The 14,582-nt window shown below is 41.9% G+C and overlaps 1 protein-coding gene across 1 annotated transcript; it reads left to right on the forward strand.

The window, feature by feature from the left end:
- The first annotated feature begins 3,877 nt into the window (after nt 1-3,877).
- Nucleotides 3,878-4,996, forward strand: LOC115373710 (uncharacterized). Its single transcript, XM_030072213.1, has 3 exons — nt 3,878-3,922; nt 4,248-4,343; nt 4,466-4,996. Exons 1-3 carry the CDS (start codon nt 3,878-3,880, stop codon nt 4,994-4,996), a joined length of 672 nt encoding a protein of 223 aa, XP_029928073.1.
- Nucleotides 4,997-14,582: the final 9,586 nt, after the last annotated feature.

Consider the following 14,582-nt stretch of genomic DNA (forward strand, 5'->3'; position numbering starts at 1 on the left):
TCACAAGACAATCACATGTCAAGCTGAACTTTAATGACTGCAATTTGCTGATAAACATACGTTGTTACCATGTGCATTGTCCCTGAGACTTCCTGCAAGGAAGTTTCCCAGCACAGTGTTGTGAACACTGGCCTCTGATCATTTGCCATCATGCTATTGGTTTTGAATGACACATTCAAAGTCTGTAAATAATGTAATCATCTTCACATCATTTGTACATGTGCTGTATGTATAACTGAGCTGCTTAGGGTGGTTGTATTTCCTTCTCTTGTCTAATTTAAAAGAATACTTCTGAATGAGTTCAGTCAGTGGAGCTGACAGGCACAGGCACTCAGACTGGGAGAGCTTTGGCCTGAAACAATCACCTCCAACACTGAAGCTGTGCCTGGATCACACAGCTGAGCTGAGCTGTCCGGCTGGGTTTGCCGTTGTGAAGAGTGGAGTGAGTTTAGAGGTAAGTATGAGGGAGCTGAAGAGGCTGCCTCCTCCTTCATGTACTGCCACACTCCTCTGTTACCACATGATTTAACATGACATGATTTAAAACCGTGGATTTGACATGAATAATGATTGAGTGTCCATCCATCACATTTTCAGGCACAGGACTTCGGGGTTCACGGCTGGGAGAAGCCACACAGCCCCTCACTCTCACCTTTATGCTGCAGTACCTGCTAGATAAATGACATCTGAAGCTCTGTGTACAGTATAACTTGTATAATACTGGAATATTTATCCTGTCTATTTTGCACATTAATTTATTCTGGGTTTCTCCCTATGGGGAGCTGCTTTCTTTTATACAAAATAATAATAAAAAAAAAATAATCATAAAATAAAATGTGTGGCGTCAAATGAATGAAGTGTCATAAGTTGTAAACTGTGGGCAGTTTGTCTGTTCTGACTTTGACAGCTCTTTTTAGTTTGAGTCAGAGGTGTGAAGCCTAGCCTCCTGCAGAGCTACATCCCTCAGATGTGAAGTCTGGCCAGGAGGTGAAGACTTCAGTAGCAGTTTGCACCTTGAGGAGATCAAAGAGAGCAGAGCCTCCTTCCCTCTCATTTGTAAACTCAGTGGATACATCTCCAGAAAAAAATTACCTAAAAGACTGTAAAAAAAAAAAAAAAGCAACTTCATCCATCCTAAAACAATCCAAACATAGCCTGCATTATTTCAGCATGCGCCATTCTTATCTTATTTCTATGGAATGAGTCTTATTCTCTTGTTAAATTAAGTCTAACAAGGCAGAATATTTTTGTATAACTGTGGCCAGTAGAGAATGCATGCATTGTCTATTGGCAACATTATAAAGCAACATTTCTCACGTCTGGCGCTTGCAGTTTCACTTTTTTACAGTTTAAATTACATTTCAACAATAATATCACAATGACCCATGAGCTTGCTTCTGTCAGTGTCAGTTCCTCTACATGTAAGAATTATGTTGAGGTTCCTATTAACTGTTTGCACCATTGTTTTCATGATAGTTAATGCTCCTCTGGTGTTTCAGCCTCTGACAGCCAGCATGCGTCCAGCTGCTGACAGGCCATCTGTTTTCCACTCGTGTCCGCAGTCGGTTCACAGGAAGTAAAGCGTGTCTCCACACCTCCGCTGCTCTTTGATGCTCAAACCTCTGAGCGTCTGTCTGGAGAGTCCTGCTCCATTTGCTGCACTGCATTTGTCCTTCACCTGTTATGGCTCTGAGATTCATCCCTTCCTTATTTTTGCCATTTTTTCAAAGTCTTTAAACACTGAGTTCATTCAAGCATGCACTTAAGGGTAGACCCACCTTGGCTGATTTTTGTTTTTCCTCACCATATCCGCGGATGAGTTTGTGAGCTGCCATGATTGGCATAAATTCATATTGTTTAATAAATTCAGTAAAAATGTCTCCATAAAGTAGACTACTAATTAGGCTTATTTTCTGAAAATAAAAGGCTATTTTTGTTTTGTTTATGGTAATTGATGTTTGCCTTATGGTGTGAAGTTCAAAGTTTACCACTGCATTATTGGATGAACAGGTGATGTATGCTACAGTTCTGTTCATATGGGTTTCCAGCGCGTGTATATGTGCGCTCTCCAAAATTTACACATCAGGTGGACAAAGGGGGGTGGGTGGGGCGGGGGGTGTTCTCTGCTCTTTCTCGTGGGAAAAAAGAAAAGCGAGGCCGCATTTGCACTTTATTACCTGTTAGGACTGATACATCATTAGAAAAGTGTGTGGAGGTTTGGCGACTCTCAGGTTCCCACAAACACACGTTGCTCTCTCAAACGCCTGTTGCCTCGTTTTGTTTTACTTTCTTACACACTGTTTTTTCCAAGTTAATGAGGGCAGAGCCCATGCGTAAAACCACCCCTTAGACTGTGCCGAGTTTCAAACAAAAATGTCCTAACAGAAATGCATCTATTTAAGGGTTTCATGTAACTAATTTTAATAGTACTTTTTCTTTTGAAAGAAAAATTAAGGCTACATATTTTCTCATTAAATATCTCTCGATTTTTTTTTTTTTTTTTTTTTTTTTTAAATAAAATCCATGTAGAACCATGGCTTCCGGGACGCATGTCAGGCAGTCGGATATGGGGATAACCCGGTTTCTGAAAATGACTTTCTCCACAGTATGGTAGTTTCCAGGGGGCAAAGGCGTGTGGCAAGTCGTGGTATATTTCTCAGACTGCATGGCAACATTTATTGCCTTTATTTATTGTCTAGTTGCAGCGTATTGCCGTGTAACACATGCAGACCAAGTTGGTTGAGTGTGAGAGAGGGCTTATCCAGCTCTTTCTCATGGGAAAACTGAGCGGGAGGCTCTGATCACACTTTATTACCTGTGAGAATCGATACATGGAGTGTTGAGGACTGGAGGTGGCTCTCAGGTTCCCACACGCACACTTTTACACCTCATACCGAAATGAGTCCTTATCTGTAATTGACGTAAATGAACGACATAAAGAATTTGCCCAACAGATTTTCCAGATTTTTACAGAACCGTGCGTAAAAGGAGAGATTTTACGCACGCCGCCGCTGTTGTTCTTTTGTAGTTTATAAAGCTGAAATCATTTACTGTCAAAGTGAGCCGTTGAGAAGGTCGTAGTGAAATAGTTCATGATTTCCACTCGTTACTCCACACTGTGTTTTGGTCTAAAAAGCGGCCTACGCACACGCCGTCAGTTATAATGATGACATGGGAGCTTTGTGCCACAACACCCACCGTCACGCATGGCAGAGCGTCACGCTGTGGCGGATGTGTTCATTGTTTCCTTCACATGCAAATAAGTGGCACTAGTGGGAGCAGATAGCACCTTCTATGGGCGCGTGCCACCCACACCCGACGAGACACGTGCCCGCAGATTAGTGAAGGGACCCACCGCGCGCCACTCAGTCTACTTTGATGTTGTAAATGCTCCAAGAGACGAGATTAGGAAGAAATACAAACTGAGAAATTAAAAAGAAACACATAAAATTCTAAAATATATTAAACTAACTCTGATCTGAATTTGATGATTTAGACAGATGATTATTTTCCTCTGCCCCGAGTTTCTAATAATGTGCAGGTCTTTCCACAGAAACCCAAAATATGAGATACACATTTAATATTTGTCATACATAATAAACATGGTGAAGCTTAGTCTACTGACCAAAATACATGTTGTTATTGTTTTTTTTTTTATATATTATTATTTATTTAAGTAGGCTACTCTTACCTCCTGTGATCAGAATGGGGAATGGGCGGGTGGTGGTGGGAGGAGCCTGAGGTTACAGCCCACCTAGGCGTTTAAAAGCCCTCACTGCCCGGACTGAGGTTACACAACCTCCTCTGGCAGGAGAACGAGCTGACACAACTGAATCCACCCCTGGATGAATTATCTGATTGCAGTTCTTGGACTACAATGAAACTGCCTCAGGAATCAGAGGATGCAAAGACCAACTGGAAGGTACTTGTATGATTTAATTATATTTTAGGCTGCAAGTTATACGTTATTTTCCTGTAATTAAATGTTACATATGATACTGCAAATATTAAATGCTATATATATTATTGTTTGAAATAATATCAGCATATATAATAAGATATAGACCACGCATTTTTTTTTTTTTTTTTTTTAAACAAATACCTCTGTCGTTGGAATCCTGAGAGGATTGTCTGTCTATGATCGCATTTGGCAAAGCCAGCTTCGTCTATCTGTGTTTTTCTACTTAGACAAAAGTCTGACCTCCTTCACCTCATAGTCAATTTATACTTTGGCTTGTCTCTCGTAGCTCCTCAAACCTCAGGTGGAGAGACGGAGGAGGGAGAGAATGAACCGAAGCCTGGAGAGCCTGAAGGCCCTTCTGCTGCAGGGGCCAAAACAACAGGTAAGAGCCATAGCAAAACCTCCCACTGCACAAGATAACAAGTTCTTACTGAAGGAAGCCATTTGAAAGCTTTGAAAGACCGCCCATTAAATTATTATTTTGTTTTCTAGGAAATGACTCAGCGCAGAGTGGAGAAAGCTGAGATACTGGAGCACACGGTGCTCTTCCTGCAGAAAACAGCCAAAGGAGACACAAAGACAGCTGCAGGAGGAGGCCAACAACACTCCTTCCAAGACGGCTTCTCGACCTGCCTGCAGAGAGCTGCTCACTTCCTGGGACCTCAAGAGAAAGGACTGCGGCTGGCAGCGGCGCTGGATGCAACTTTTGCTGCTCGCTTTCCCCTCTCTGACTCTGGAGGCGTCAAAGCTGCAGCTAAAGTCCACTCCTCCAGCTCTCTGCCTCACACAAACTTTTCCCAGCTCAGTCCTCAGACGATGAAGCAGAAGTCCAAGCTCAGACTGAATGCGCACGCCTTCAGTAGGAACACTGTAGTTCATTCTCAGCAGTTTCCGCTCCATCACTGGTATCCCAGAGTTTCCCAACAGCCCCAGAGACCAAATCAGCTTGAGATCAGGGTGGAGAGACGGGCGAGCAAGCAGAGCCCGTCCCGGAGGCCCCCAGTCAGCCAGTCTTTGTGGAGGCCCTGGCCCTGATCACAAAACAATCACATGTGAAAGTGAACTTTTATTGACTGCAATTTGCTGATAAACATACGTGGACATCATGTGTGTTTTTCCAACACTGACATTTTCAATGTACCATTTGAACTCAGGTCTCCTGATGTCCATACATTCTGAATGATAAATCTGTAAATAGTATAATGTTATTATAATAGGAACACATATGCTGCCATGGCCTTTACAGACCAAATGCCTGTGTTGCTTTTGTCATATTTATGAAGACTCTTCGAATCTTAATTTATTTTATTTTATTTTCCTTTGTAGATTAAATAAAATCAAATTGTCAAACTGTGTATTTATTCTTTAGTTGTCAGCTGGCACGTGTCTAAACGGCTTAAGTGTGGACTCGTGTTCGCACTTGCAGGACAGAAAAGGTGAAACGCTCCAGTGACGTTTCACACATCCTCAGTTTTCTTTGAAACAAAACAAGGTAACACGTGCCTCATTTTAGTGGCTTTTCGGGGAAAAATGTCTTTACTCACTTGCATAACCATCAGTAATAAAAACGTTCATTATTACCAGTGTTTTACACTTTACAACATGACCGCACAGGTAGTATTTCAGTTTGAAAGCAAAGTTGTGAGACCAAACCGTGTTTTATTCTGTGCGTAAAAGTTACCATTTCGGTGCGTAATTTCCACACACTCACACTGGCCTGCTCGCCAGCGACACAGAGAAACGAACACTTGCCTTTCTTGAAGTAGATTAATGAAATGCACACTGTTGCTGGGGCAATATCAGTATTAATTCCACCAATCAAATTCACGAAAAATGTTAAATTGCCTGTGCGTAAAACTGAGATTTTACGCAGGTAGGCTACTGAATCTGCCCCTTTGGTAACCTAAATTCAAACCATGGAGCGGTTCTTAAAACCTGTAGCTAATTTGCATTTCAATCGTCGGAATGTGGTACCCGGCCCTTCCCCAAGCACTCTGCAATGATGCATCAGTTGTAACATTAAAGTGTAAATGCGGTGTCATTTTAGATTTTCCCATGAGAACGAGCTGCAAAACGCTCTACGTGATTTAATGGTGGCGACACTTCTTCGTTTGTCAAAATTAAAGTTAACATAGGCCCACGATGTCTTTTGTGTAATTATTTTTTATTGTTATCCAGATACTCCACAGTGACTAAATTGAGGACGCGCAGGGGCGAATACATCATCTTGTCCCACGCTGATTTCTATACATCTAACCTCAATGCTATCTATCTGCTTCTTTCATAAATGCGCATCTGTGGCTTGTACCTGCACTTAAATAGTTGAACACATAAGTGGACAATATTCATTTGTGTTTTGAGAATTTAAGTGGAAGGTTGTACTGACAGGCAAGACAATTATTACGCACTGTCACACACACACTGTTAAGGTAAGGTACAAACATATTACACAAACATTCCAGCAAGATGAAGCTACCAGTGAAATAATACCAGAGTTAATATCACACAATTACTCATCATTTGCTAAAAAATGAGAGTGGACAGTGCACACCCCCTTAATAATTCTATTTATTTTGACATGTTGGGTAGAACAGATGCTTATCAAGGATATCTGAGTAGCCAGTTGAAATATCAATGAATGAAGCGTGCCATGTGCCATTTTCTCTATTCAGTTAACCAACGCAGGACAGCAATTTCAGAGCAGATTCCGCCAACATGTCTCCTGTATTTGATGCAAAACTCAGCCTTTGATCTTCAGCTGACGCGTGCAGACTCACCAGACCGTTTCACACCTCTGATTCAAACACGCGCCACTGAGTCTGCATACAAATAACCACATAACACCCGATTTCACACCACAGCACGACATGCAACAATGCATTTGGGGGCTGGGCTGGAATTTGAGGTCTTTAAAAAAAAAAAAGATCTACCGTATTCTTAAATGTAAGGCTAGTAGCCTAATAGCAGAAAATCAGTGGCAGTATCAGCGGTATGTAAGTGGGAGGAAGAAAAGGAAGACAGGGAGGCAAGTCAACACGGGCCCAAATTCCATGTTAAATTTTTCATGGTCGATTTTAAGCGGCCTGAGGTACAACAAGGGTCTTTGTGCGTAAAATCTGCGCGTACAGCTGTGAACTTGGCGAAGCAGAAGACTTGGTAAATGAATAGTCAGTGTTATACATTAAAACAAAATGAACTTTTCTCTGTAAATATCGCAGCCTGGTGCTATGTGAAAGGCGAAGTAGTGGGAACGCTCTCACCTCCACACACTCCTCTCAAAACGTACCAATCTTAACAGGTAATAAAGTGCAAATGCATCCGCGCTCCAGTTTCTCACGAGAAAGAGATGAGAAACTCTCTCCCGGTTTAGCCTTTAGTCTGTTGATGTGTGACTTTTAGACAGTAAATAGACCTGCAGTGGCTAAAACGAACAAAACAAAACCTCCTCTCTGTTTCTGAGTAAACTACTGATTTTACAAAGTGAATAAAACAGCATGCACACTCCAACATGTGAGGGACAAATGTAGTGCAGGGCTGGAGAGCCTGACACCCTCCAGACAAATGCTGATCCGTTTGAACATCAAAGGAAAGTGGAGGTGTCAAGACACGCTTTACATCGTGGGAACCAACACTGGACACCAGTTGGACACAAAATAATGACCTGTCAGCAGCTGAGGCCTGTGGATAAATTGCTGTGATACGAGGGGTCTGCTATAGTGACTTATAATGTGCCTAGGGTTTATACTTTGAAGTCATTATAATTTATAGTGACCGCATGATACACTAGGCCTATTTTATGGTATTCTTACATAATCCGGTGGTGTAATATTCTGCAGGGGGTTGTTGCGGGCCTGTGGTACCTCATATAGAAATTAATTTTATTTTGCCATAATGAATAGTTTTTTCTTATGTGCCGTGGTATTGCAATAGGATTTTTAGATACTATAGATACTGTAATTACATTTAGTAGCTGCATGATATTGTAGTCGTTATCATGTGGTGGTTTTGCTTTGACATGTACAATATACAATACTGTTTAAATGACAAGAAAAAATTTCAGAGAAAGGAATATTGATGATGATGATGATGAGGAGGAGGAGGAGGAGGAGGTACACTATATGTACTCTATAAAATTACCTCAATAATATAACGGAAGCCTACCACCTCAATCTTAAACTAATTTTCTCTCTTTACTGACAGCAACACTGCACAAACTCATTTTGTTTGAGAACTCACTGAAGATTTCAAGCTCATTGCAGGTTAAAATAAAAAAAAAAGACAAGAATGGTACACTGAAACAAAAAGGATCATGTCTCAATACTGAAATATGCTTTAATTGTTGGCTGATATTGCTTATTTAACAGTCTTTGAGGATAACTTTTGAAAAAGCTGTCATGTAGGCTATATAAAGGCTCATCCTCCTGGAGTTGTAGCCAGTAAAGTTATAAAACAGAGAGGATGAAGCTCTACTCTCTTTGATCTCCTCGAGGTGCAAACTGCTACTGAAGTGCTTCACCTCCTGGCCAGACTTCACACCTGAAGGATGTAGCTCTGCAGGAGGCTAGGCTTCACACCTATGACTCAAACTAAAAAGAGCTGTCAAAGTCAGTGCAGAAAAAAGGTCTGCAGCTCACAGCTAATTTGAAACTAGCTTCAAAAAGAACTACTGAATTCATTTGACACCACGCATTTTAAGGAATGTACTTTTTATTTTGTATAAAAAGAAAGCAGCTCCCCATAGGGAGAAACCCAGAATAAATTAATGTGCAAAATAGACAGGATAAATATTCCAGTATTATACAAGTTATACTGTACACAGAGCTTCAGATGTCATTTATCTAGCAGGTACTGCAGCATAAAGGTGAGAGTGAGGGGCTGTCTGGCTTCTCCCAGCCGTGAACCCCGAGGTCCTGTGCCTGAAAATGTGATGGATGGACACTCAATCATTATCCATATCAAATCCACAGTTTTAAATCATGTCATGTTAAATCATGTGGTAACAGAGGAGTGTGGCAGTACATGAAGGAGGAGGCAGCCTCTTCAGCTCCCTCATACTTACCTCTAAACTCACTCCACTCTTCACAACGGCAAACCCAGCCGGACAGCTCAGCTCAGCCGTGTGATCCAGGCACAGCTTCAGTGTTGGAGGTGATCGTCTCAGGCCAAAGCTCTCCCAGTCTGAGTGCCTGTGCCTGTCAGCTCCACTGACTGAACTCATTCAGAAGTATTCTTTTAAATTAGACAAGAGAAGGAAATACAACCACCCTAAGCAGCTCAGTTATACATACAGCACATGTACAAATGATGTGAAGATGATTACATTATTTACAGACTTTGAATGTATCATTCAAAACCAAAAGCATCATGACAAATGATCAGAGGCCAGTGTTCACAACACTGTGCTGAGAAACTTCCTTGCAGGAAGTCTCAGGGACAGTGCACATGGTAACAGCATATGTTTATCAGCAAATTGCAGTCATTAAAGTTCAGCTTGACATGTGATTGTCTTGTGATCAGGGCCAGGGCCTCCACAAAGACTGGCTGACTGGGGGGCTCCGGGTTGGGCTCTGCTTGCTCGCCCGTCTCTCCACCCTGATCTCAAGCTGATTTGGTCTCTGGGAGTGTTGGGGAACTCTGGGATACCAGTGATGGAGCGGAAGCTGCTGAGAATAAACTAAAGTGTTCCTACTGAAGGCGTGCACATTCAGTCTGAGCTTGGACTTCTGCTTCATCGTCTGAGGACTGAGCTGGGAGAAGTTTGTGTGAGGCAGAGAGCTGGAGGAGTGGACTTTAGCTGCAGCTTTGACGCCTCCAGAGTCAGAGAGGGGAAAGCGAGCAGCAAAAGTTGCATCCAGCGTCGCTGCCAGCCGCAGTCCTTTTCCTTGAGGTCCCAGGAAGTGAGCAGCTCTCTGTAGGCAGGTCGAGAAGCCGTCTTGGAAGGAGTGTTGTTGGCCTCCTCCTGCAGCTGTCTTTGTGTCTCCTATGGCTGTTTTCTGCAGGAAGAGCACCGTGTGCTCCAGTATCTCAGCTTTCTCCACTCTGCGCTGAGTCATTTCCTAGAAAACAAAATAATAAATTATTGGGCAGTCTTTCAAAGCTTTCAAATGACTTCCTTCAGTAAGAACTTGTTATCTTGTGCAGTGGGAGGTTTTGCCATCTGAGTTCTATGGCTCTTACCTGTTGTTGTGGCTCCTGCAGCAAAAGGGCCTTCAGGTTCTCCAGGCTTCGGTTCATTCTCTCCCTCCTCCGTCTCTCCACCTGAGGTTTGAGGAGCTACGAGACAAGCCAAAGTATAAATTGACTATGAGGTGAAGGAGGTCAGACTTTTGTTTTAGCAGAGGATCATAGCCAGGCAACACATTTAAGCAAACATTTTTAATATAATAACTCCTAAACAACCCAGATATTTCTCAAAGTGGGAGAGGAGTCCTCAAAGAGGTTCCAGTGGATCCACAAAAATGAGGAATTGTTCAATTCCACTCTCCCCTCCACACCAACATTGTAAACAGTTACAAAATGCTATACTAAACCAAATCTACACAAATCTTTTCAGATAAGGGTCTTTAAAACAAAATCTATATTCCAAATATTTCATTTTTCTGTCATAGTATGAGTATATGTGGAAGACCATGGCATAAAAAAACTTTGGGAGCCCCTGAAATAATCTTATAAAGATTAAAAATAATAGAATTACCTTCCGCCTCATCTTTGCATCCTCTGATTCCTGAGGCAGTTTCATTGTAGTCCAAGAACTGCAATCAGATAATTCATCCAGGGGTGGTTCAGGCTGTGTCTGCTGGTCCTCTTGCCAGAGAGGGCTGTGAGTGTGACCTCAGTCTGGGCAGCAGGGCTTTTATGCCATAGGTGGGCTGGGCTGTGACTTTAAGCTCCTCCTCCCTGCCACACTTGCTGGTATGAGGTACTTCCAAAATGGTTGATTTCACTTTGGCAGCAGGCCTAAGGTTTTATTGTTGAAAAATATTTCAGTTTATTTCTTCTGCTGTATATACAGGTCCTAAACAAGTAAAGTGACTGGCTTAGTAGTCAAGAACAGTCACTATAAAATATTATCCACTAGTCTTGCATCTGAAAAATTCTTAATGCAGTACATTAAGAAATTTTCCAGCAGAGCAAGCGCTCTTTTCCAAAGCAAAACAACTTGTTTGAAGCATTTTTCATTTTTTTTTTTTTTTTTTTTTTTTTTTTTTTTTACTTTTGTGTGTGTGTGTGTGTGTGTGTGTGTGTGTGTGTGTGCGTGGCCGACCTGCTTCTTCTGCATTATCTGTTTTGGATCATCAGTATTGTGTGCTGTAACGACCTCAAAAGCATGATACAGTAACAAAATATAACATTGCTGATGGTAAAATAAATAAATAAAGTAAAAGGCCAGTGAAAGATTAGTGAGTCAAGAAAAGCAAAGAAGCTTTTTATTGGTGATCACTATCAACTATACTTTATACTGTAAATTTTGGTGACTTGTTTTAAAAAAAAGTCTCAAAACAGGTCAAATCTGCTGGAAGAAAAGACTCCCCGAAAACAGCAACACATTTTTAAGACTAATGTCGAGTATTTCAACAATCTTAAGATAAAAGGAGACTGAGTGGCGCGCGGCACAGTTCTTCACTAATTCGCAGGCACGTGCAGTCGGACCCTAGTCGAGCCCAGTGAGTGGCACGAGCCACAAAAGGTGTCATCACCTCCCACGTGTGACATTAATTTACATGTGAAGGAAACAATGCACACCTCCGCCACATGAGCGTGAAGCTCCGAGACAAAAAACTTTATTGTCTCTTTATTGAATTAAGTGACTGTGGCTGTTGTGGCACCAAGTTCCCACGTCGTCATGGCGCAGTGAGACATGAGCGCGAGCCAGTTAATGTTTGGACAAAAAGTGTGTGACCCTAAAAAAAAAAGGAAGAGATATATTTTAATAAGGCTGCTTTGGTGGCTCATATCAACCCTATAATCGCATTTAGGCATGTGCGTAAAAGCTGCGCCCTGCATGCGTAAAATCGTTCTTTTATCATTTCTTGATGCCAGTTGCCACCCGGGTGTAATTTCCCAGACTGGCCAAAGTGTGCGTGTGGGAACAGGACAGCCACCTCCAGCCTAAACCCCACTCCTTTAACGATGTATCGATTCTAACAGGTAATAACGTGTGAACAGAGACCCCGGCTCCCTTTTCCCACGAGAAAGAGTCAGAGGACTTTCTCCCACGTCTGCCAAACCGTAGCAGCTAAACTCCAATTAATTCCCATGAGAAATATTAGGAGGACCCTCCGCCGCGTCTAGGAAACCGGATCAACTTGGGCTAGAAGGCAAACAGGATTACATTAACCCATTCAGTCTGGAAAACTGGCTGCCACACGCCACCCATGCAATAAATTACAGCAAGTTTATCCTCAGGCCCACCGCTCAGGCTACCCACTGCTGTCTCTATAGGTCAAACACACGTCTTCTTTCCATTATTCATATTTAATGCATTTACTGTTAAATAATGTATTATGCATTACACAGAATACTACAGGCTAGTCAATGTAAATACACCATTATTTGTTATTTGTTGCTGAATGTTGATTTACAGGAACATCTGCACCGAAAATGCAGATTGAGAGAAAAATCCAGCACCAAGTTGGCACTCAAGTCTTTTATTTATTAAATGAATCAACAACAGCTTCTATAGTGGACAAATGTGATGAGTCACCCGAAATGAAATGATCACCAAGGTGTTAGGACGCGCTTGTTATGGCTGCGGCGCCTGCTGGGTGTCTGATGACTCCGCAGGTTGGAAAACCTCAAGCTGAGCGATAGAAAAACCTCAGCAGCTTTACATCAACTAACGAGACAGAACATCATCAATTAATGAAAGAATAATATATTTTAGGAGGAGGAGGTTGAGGGCTGTTTCATGTTGCAGGCGCATTTTCAAAGCTTTGTATCCACGTTTCATCTCCTGCCCCACAATACTGACACCTAGGTGAGGGAGCAGGGATCCACACTTCACACCTGTGGCTCAGACGTGTGCCACAGCAAAGACGACACCCTGCAGTTTACAGTTAACTGAAGGCTGTTTAAGATTTTCTGCCTTAATCCCACCACACTCACCCACAACACTTAATCCCACTCAGTTACATTAATCCAAGAGGCAAAACTATATTACTACATCTACATTCATTATCATTTCAAGGTAAACATCACATCAGTCGGCTGTTATTATGTTCAGTTTATTATGTTAAAAACTCATTTTTATTAATCAATAAGGTGATATAAAGTTACACTGATAATTTGCATAAGATCATCATCATGAAGCCACTTTTATTTCCTGAAGTGTGGCAAACAGGGTTTCACTACACTGCTGCTTCCTGTGAGAAGGACAAATGAGGGCTATGAAGTGTTAAAGCGCATCTACCACGTGTGCGCAAATGTGCCTGCCCAGTGAGCGTGTGTGTGTGTGTGTGTGTGTGTGTGTGTGTGTGTGTGTGTGTGTGTGTGTGAGAGAGAGAGAGAGAGAGAGAGAGAGAGAGAGAGAGAGAGAGAGACTTTTAACACCTACGAGGTGTTGGCGACAGTATTGAGGCCACCAGGCGCCGTGTGCCGACGGGAAACAACACCTCCCCCCGTCAGCAGCAGCCTCTTAATTATTCTAATAGAATAAAGTCTGAATTCTGGCAGCTTGTAAAAATCATTTGGTCTTCTTCCCAAGGGAGAGCAGTGGAACAGAGGTTCCCATCGCCTCACCTCACCGCTCACCTCAGTATCAGCTGTCCACTGAGGTGAAAAGGTTGAATCACGTCGATCAGACATTAAATACTAAGAGCTGGTTTCTCAGGATAAGACAAAGGGGGAAAAAATAAATAAAGCGGATGAATATGCATGAGGCCCCATACTCATCCCTGTATGGAATGAGTATGGGGTTTAAATGAGTTTAAATTTCAGCCAAGTTTTATCATTATTATTATTATTATTATTATTATTATTATTATCATCATCATCATCATCATCATCATCATCTGCAGTGTGTCTATCACCCCAGCTGAGGGGAACTGGTGAACTGTGACAGCCATACATTTGGAAAATTTATTTGACCAAACCAATTTGGTCTCACCTTCACATTTGGGTTAAACATTCCTTCAGTCTGAATATTTCCGTCACACCCTCACCTTGGCCACTTGGCACAAACTGTCACCTGCTTGGAGGACATATTTACATTATCAGAAGCATCACCAGGATATGTCACACTCACCCGCCCACCCACCGCCATCTGGCCCTTTTCAAAGATATGATGTGTGGACTACAATACACCAGATCATGTTTACAAATTTTAGATGAAATGAATGAGCTACAGTGGCTGCTGCTGAGTTGCAGGACAATGCAGAGGAGCTGTTTCATAACACTAAACTTTTATTTTATCCAAAAGCTTCAGAAGTGCAGCCATACTATGTGCCACAAAGCTATACATATATAAAATACTGAATTTACTGTTTAGAGAGTGATGATAATGAAAGTCCCAACAGTGCTGCATTTATCAATGTCATCAACAGAAATGTTAACATTTCTTCTTTTTAAAAATTCTTTTATTCTTTGAGTTTCTTTATACAAAATGACTGATTCTGATCTAGGA

The sequence above is a fragment of the Myripristis murdjan genome, chromosome 16, assembly GCF_902150065.1.
Source record: "Myripristis murdjan chromosome 16, fMyrMur1.1, whole genome shotgun sequence".
Classification (NCBI taxonomy): Eukaryota; Metazoa; Chordata; class Actinopteri; order Holocentriformes; family Holocentridae; genus Myripristis; species Myripristis murdjan.

Bases quoted from the DNA above. Each gene is read 5' to 3' on its own strand.
- LOC115373710 (XM_030072213.1), top strand. From the start codon at position 3,878: ATGAAACTGCCTCAGGAATCAGAGGATGCAAAGACCAACTGGAAG. The intron at 3,923-4,247 runs GTACTTGTATGA...TGTCTCTCGTAG, and splicing joins ATGCAAAGACCAACTGGAAG to CTCCTCAAACCTCAGGTGGA. The intron at 4,344-4,465 runs GTAAGAGCCATA...GAAATGACTCAG, and splicing joins TGCAGGGGCCAAAACAACAG to CGCAGAGTGGAGAAAGCTGA.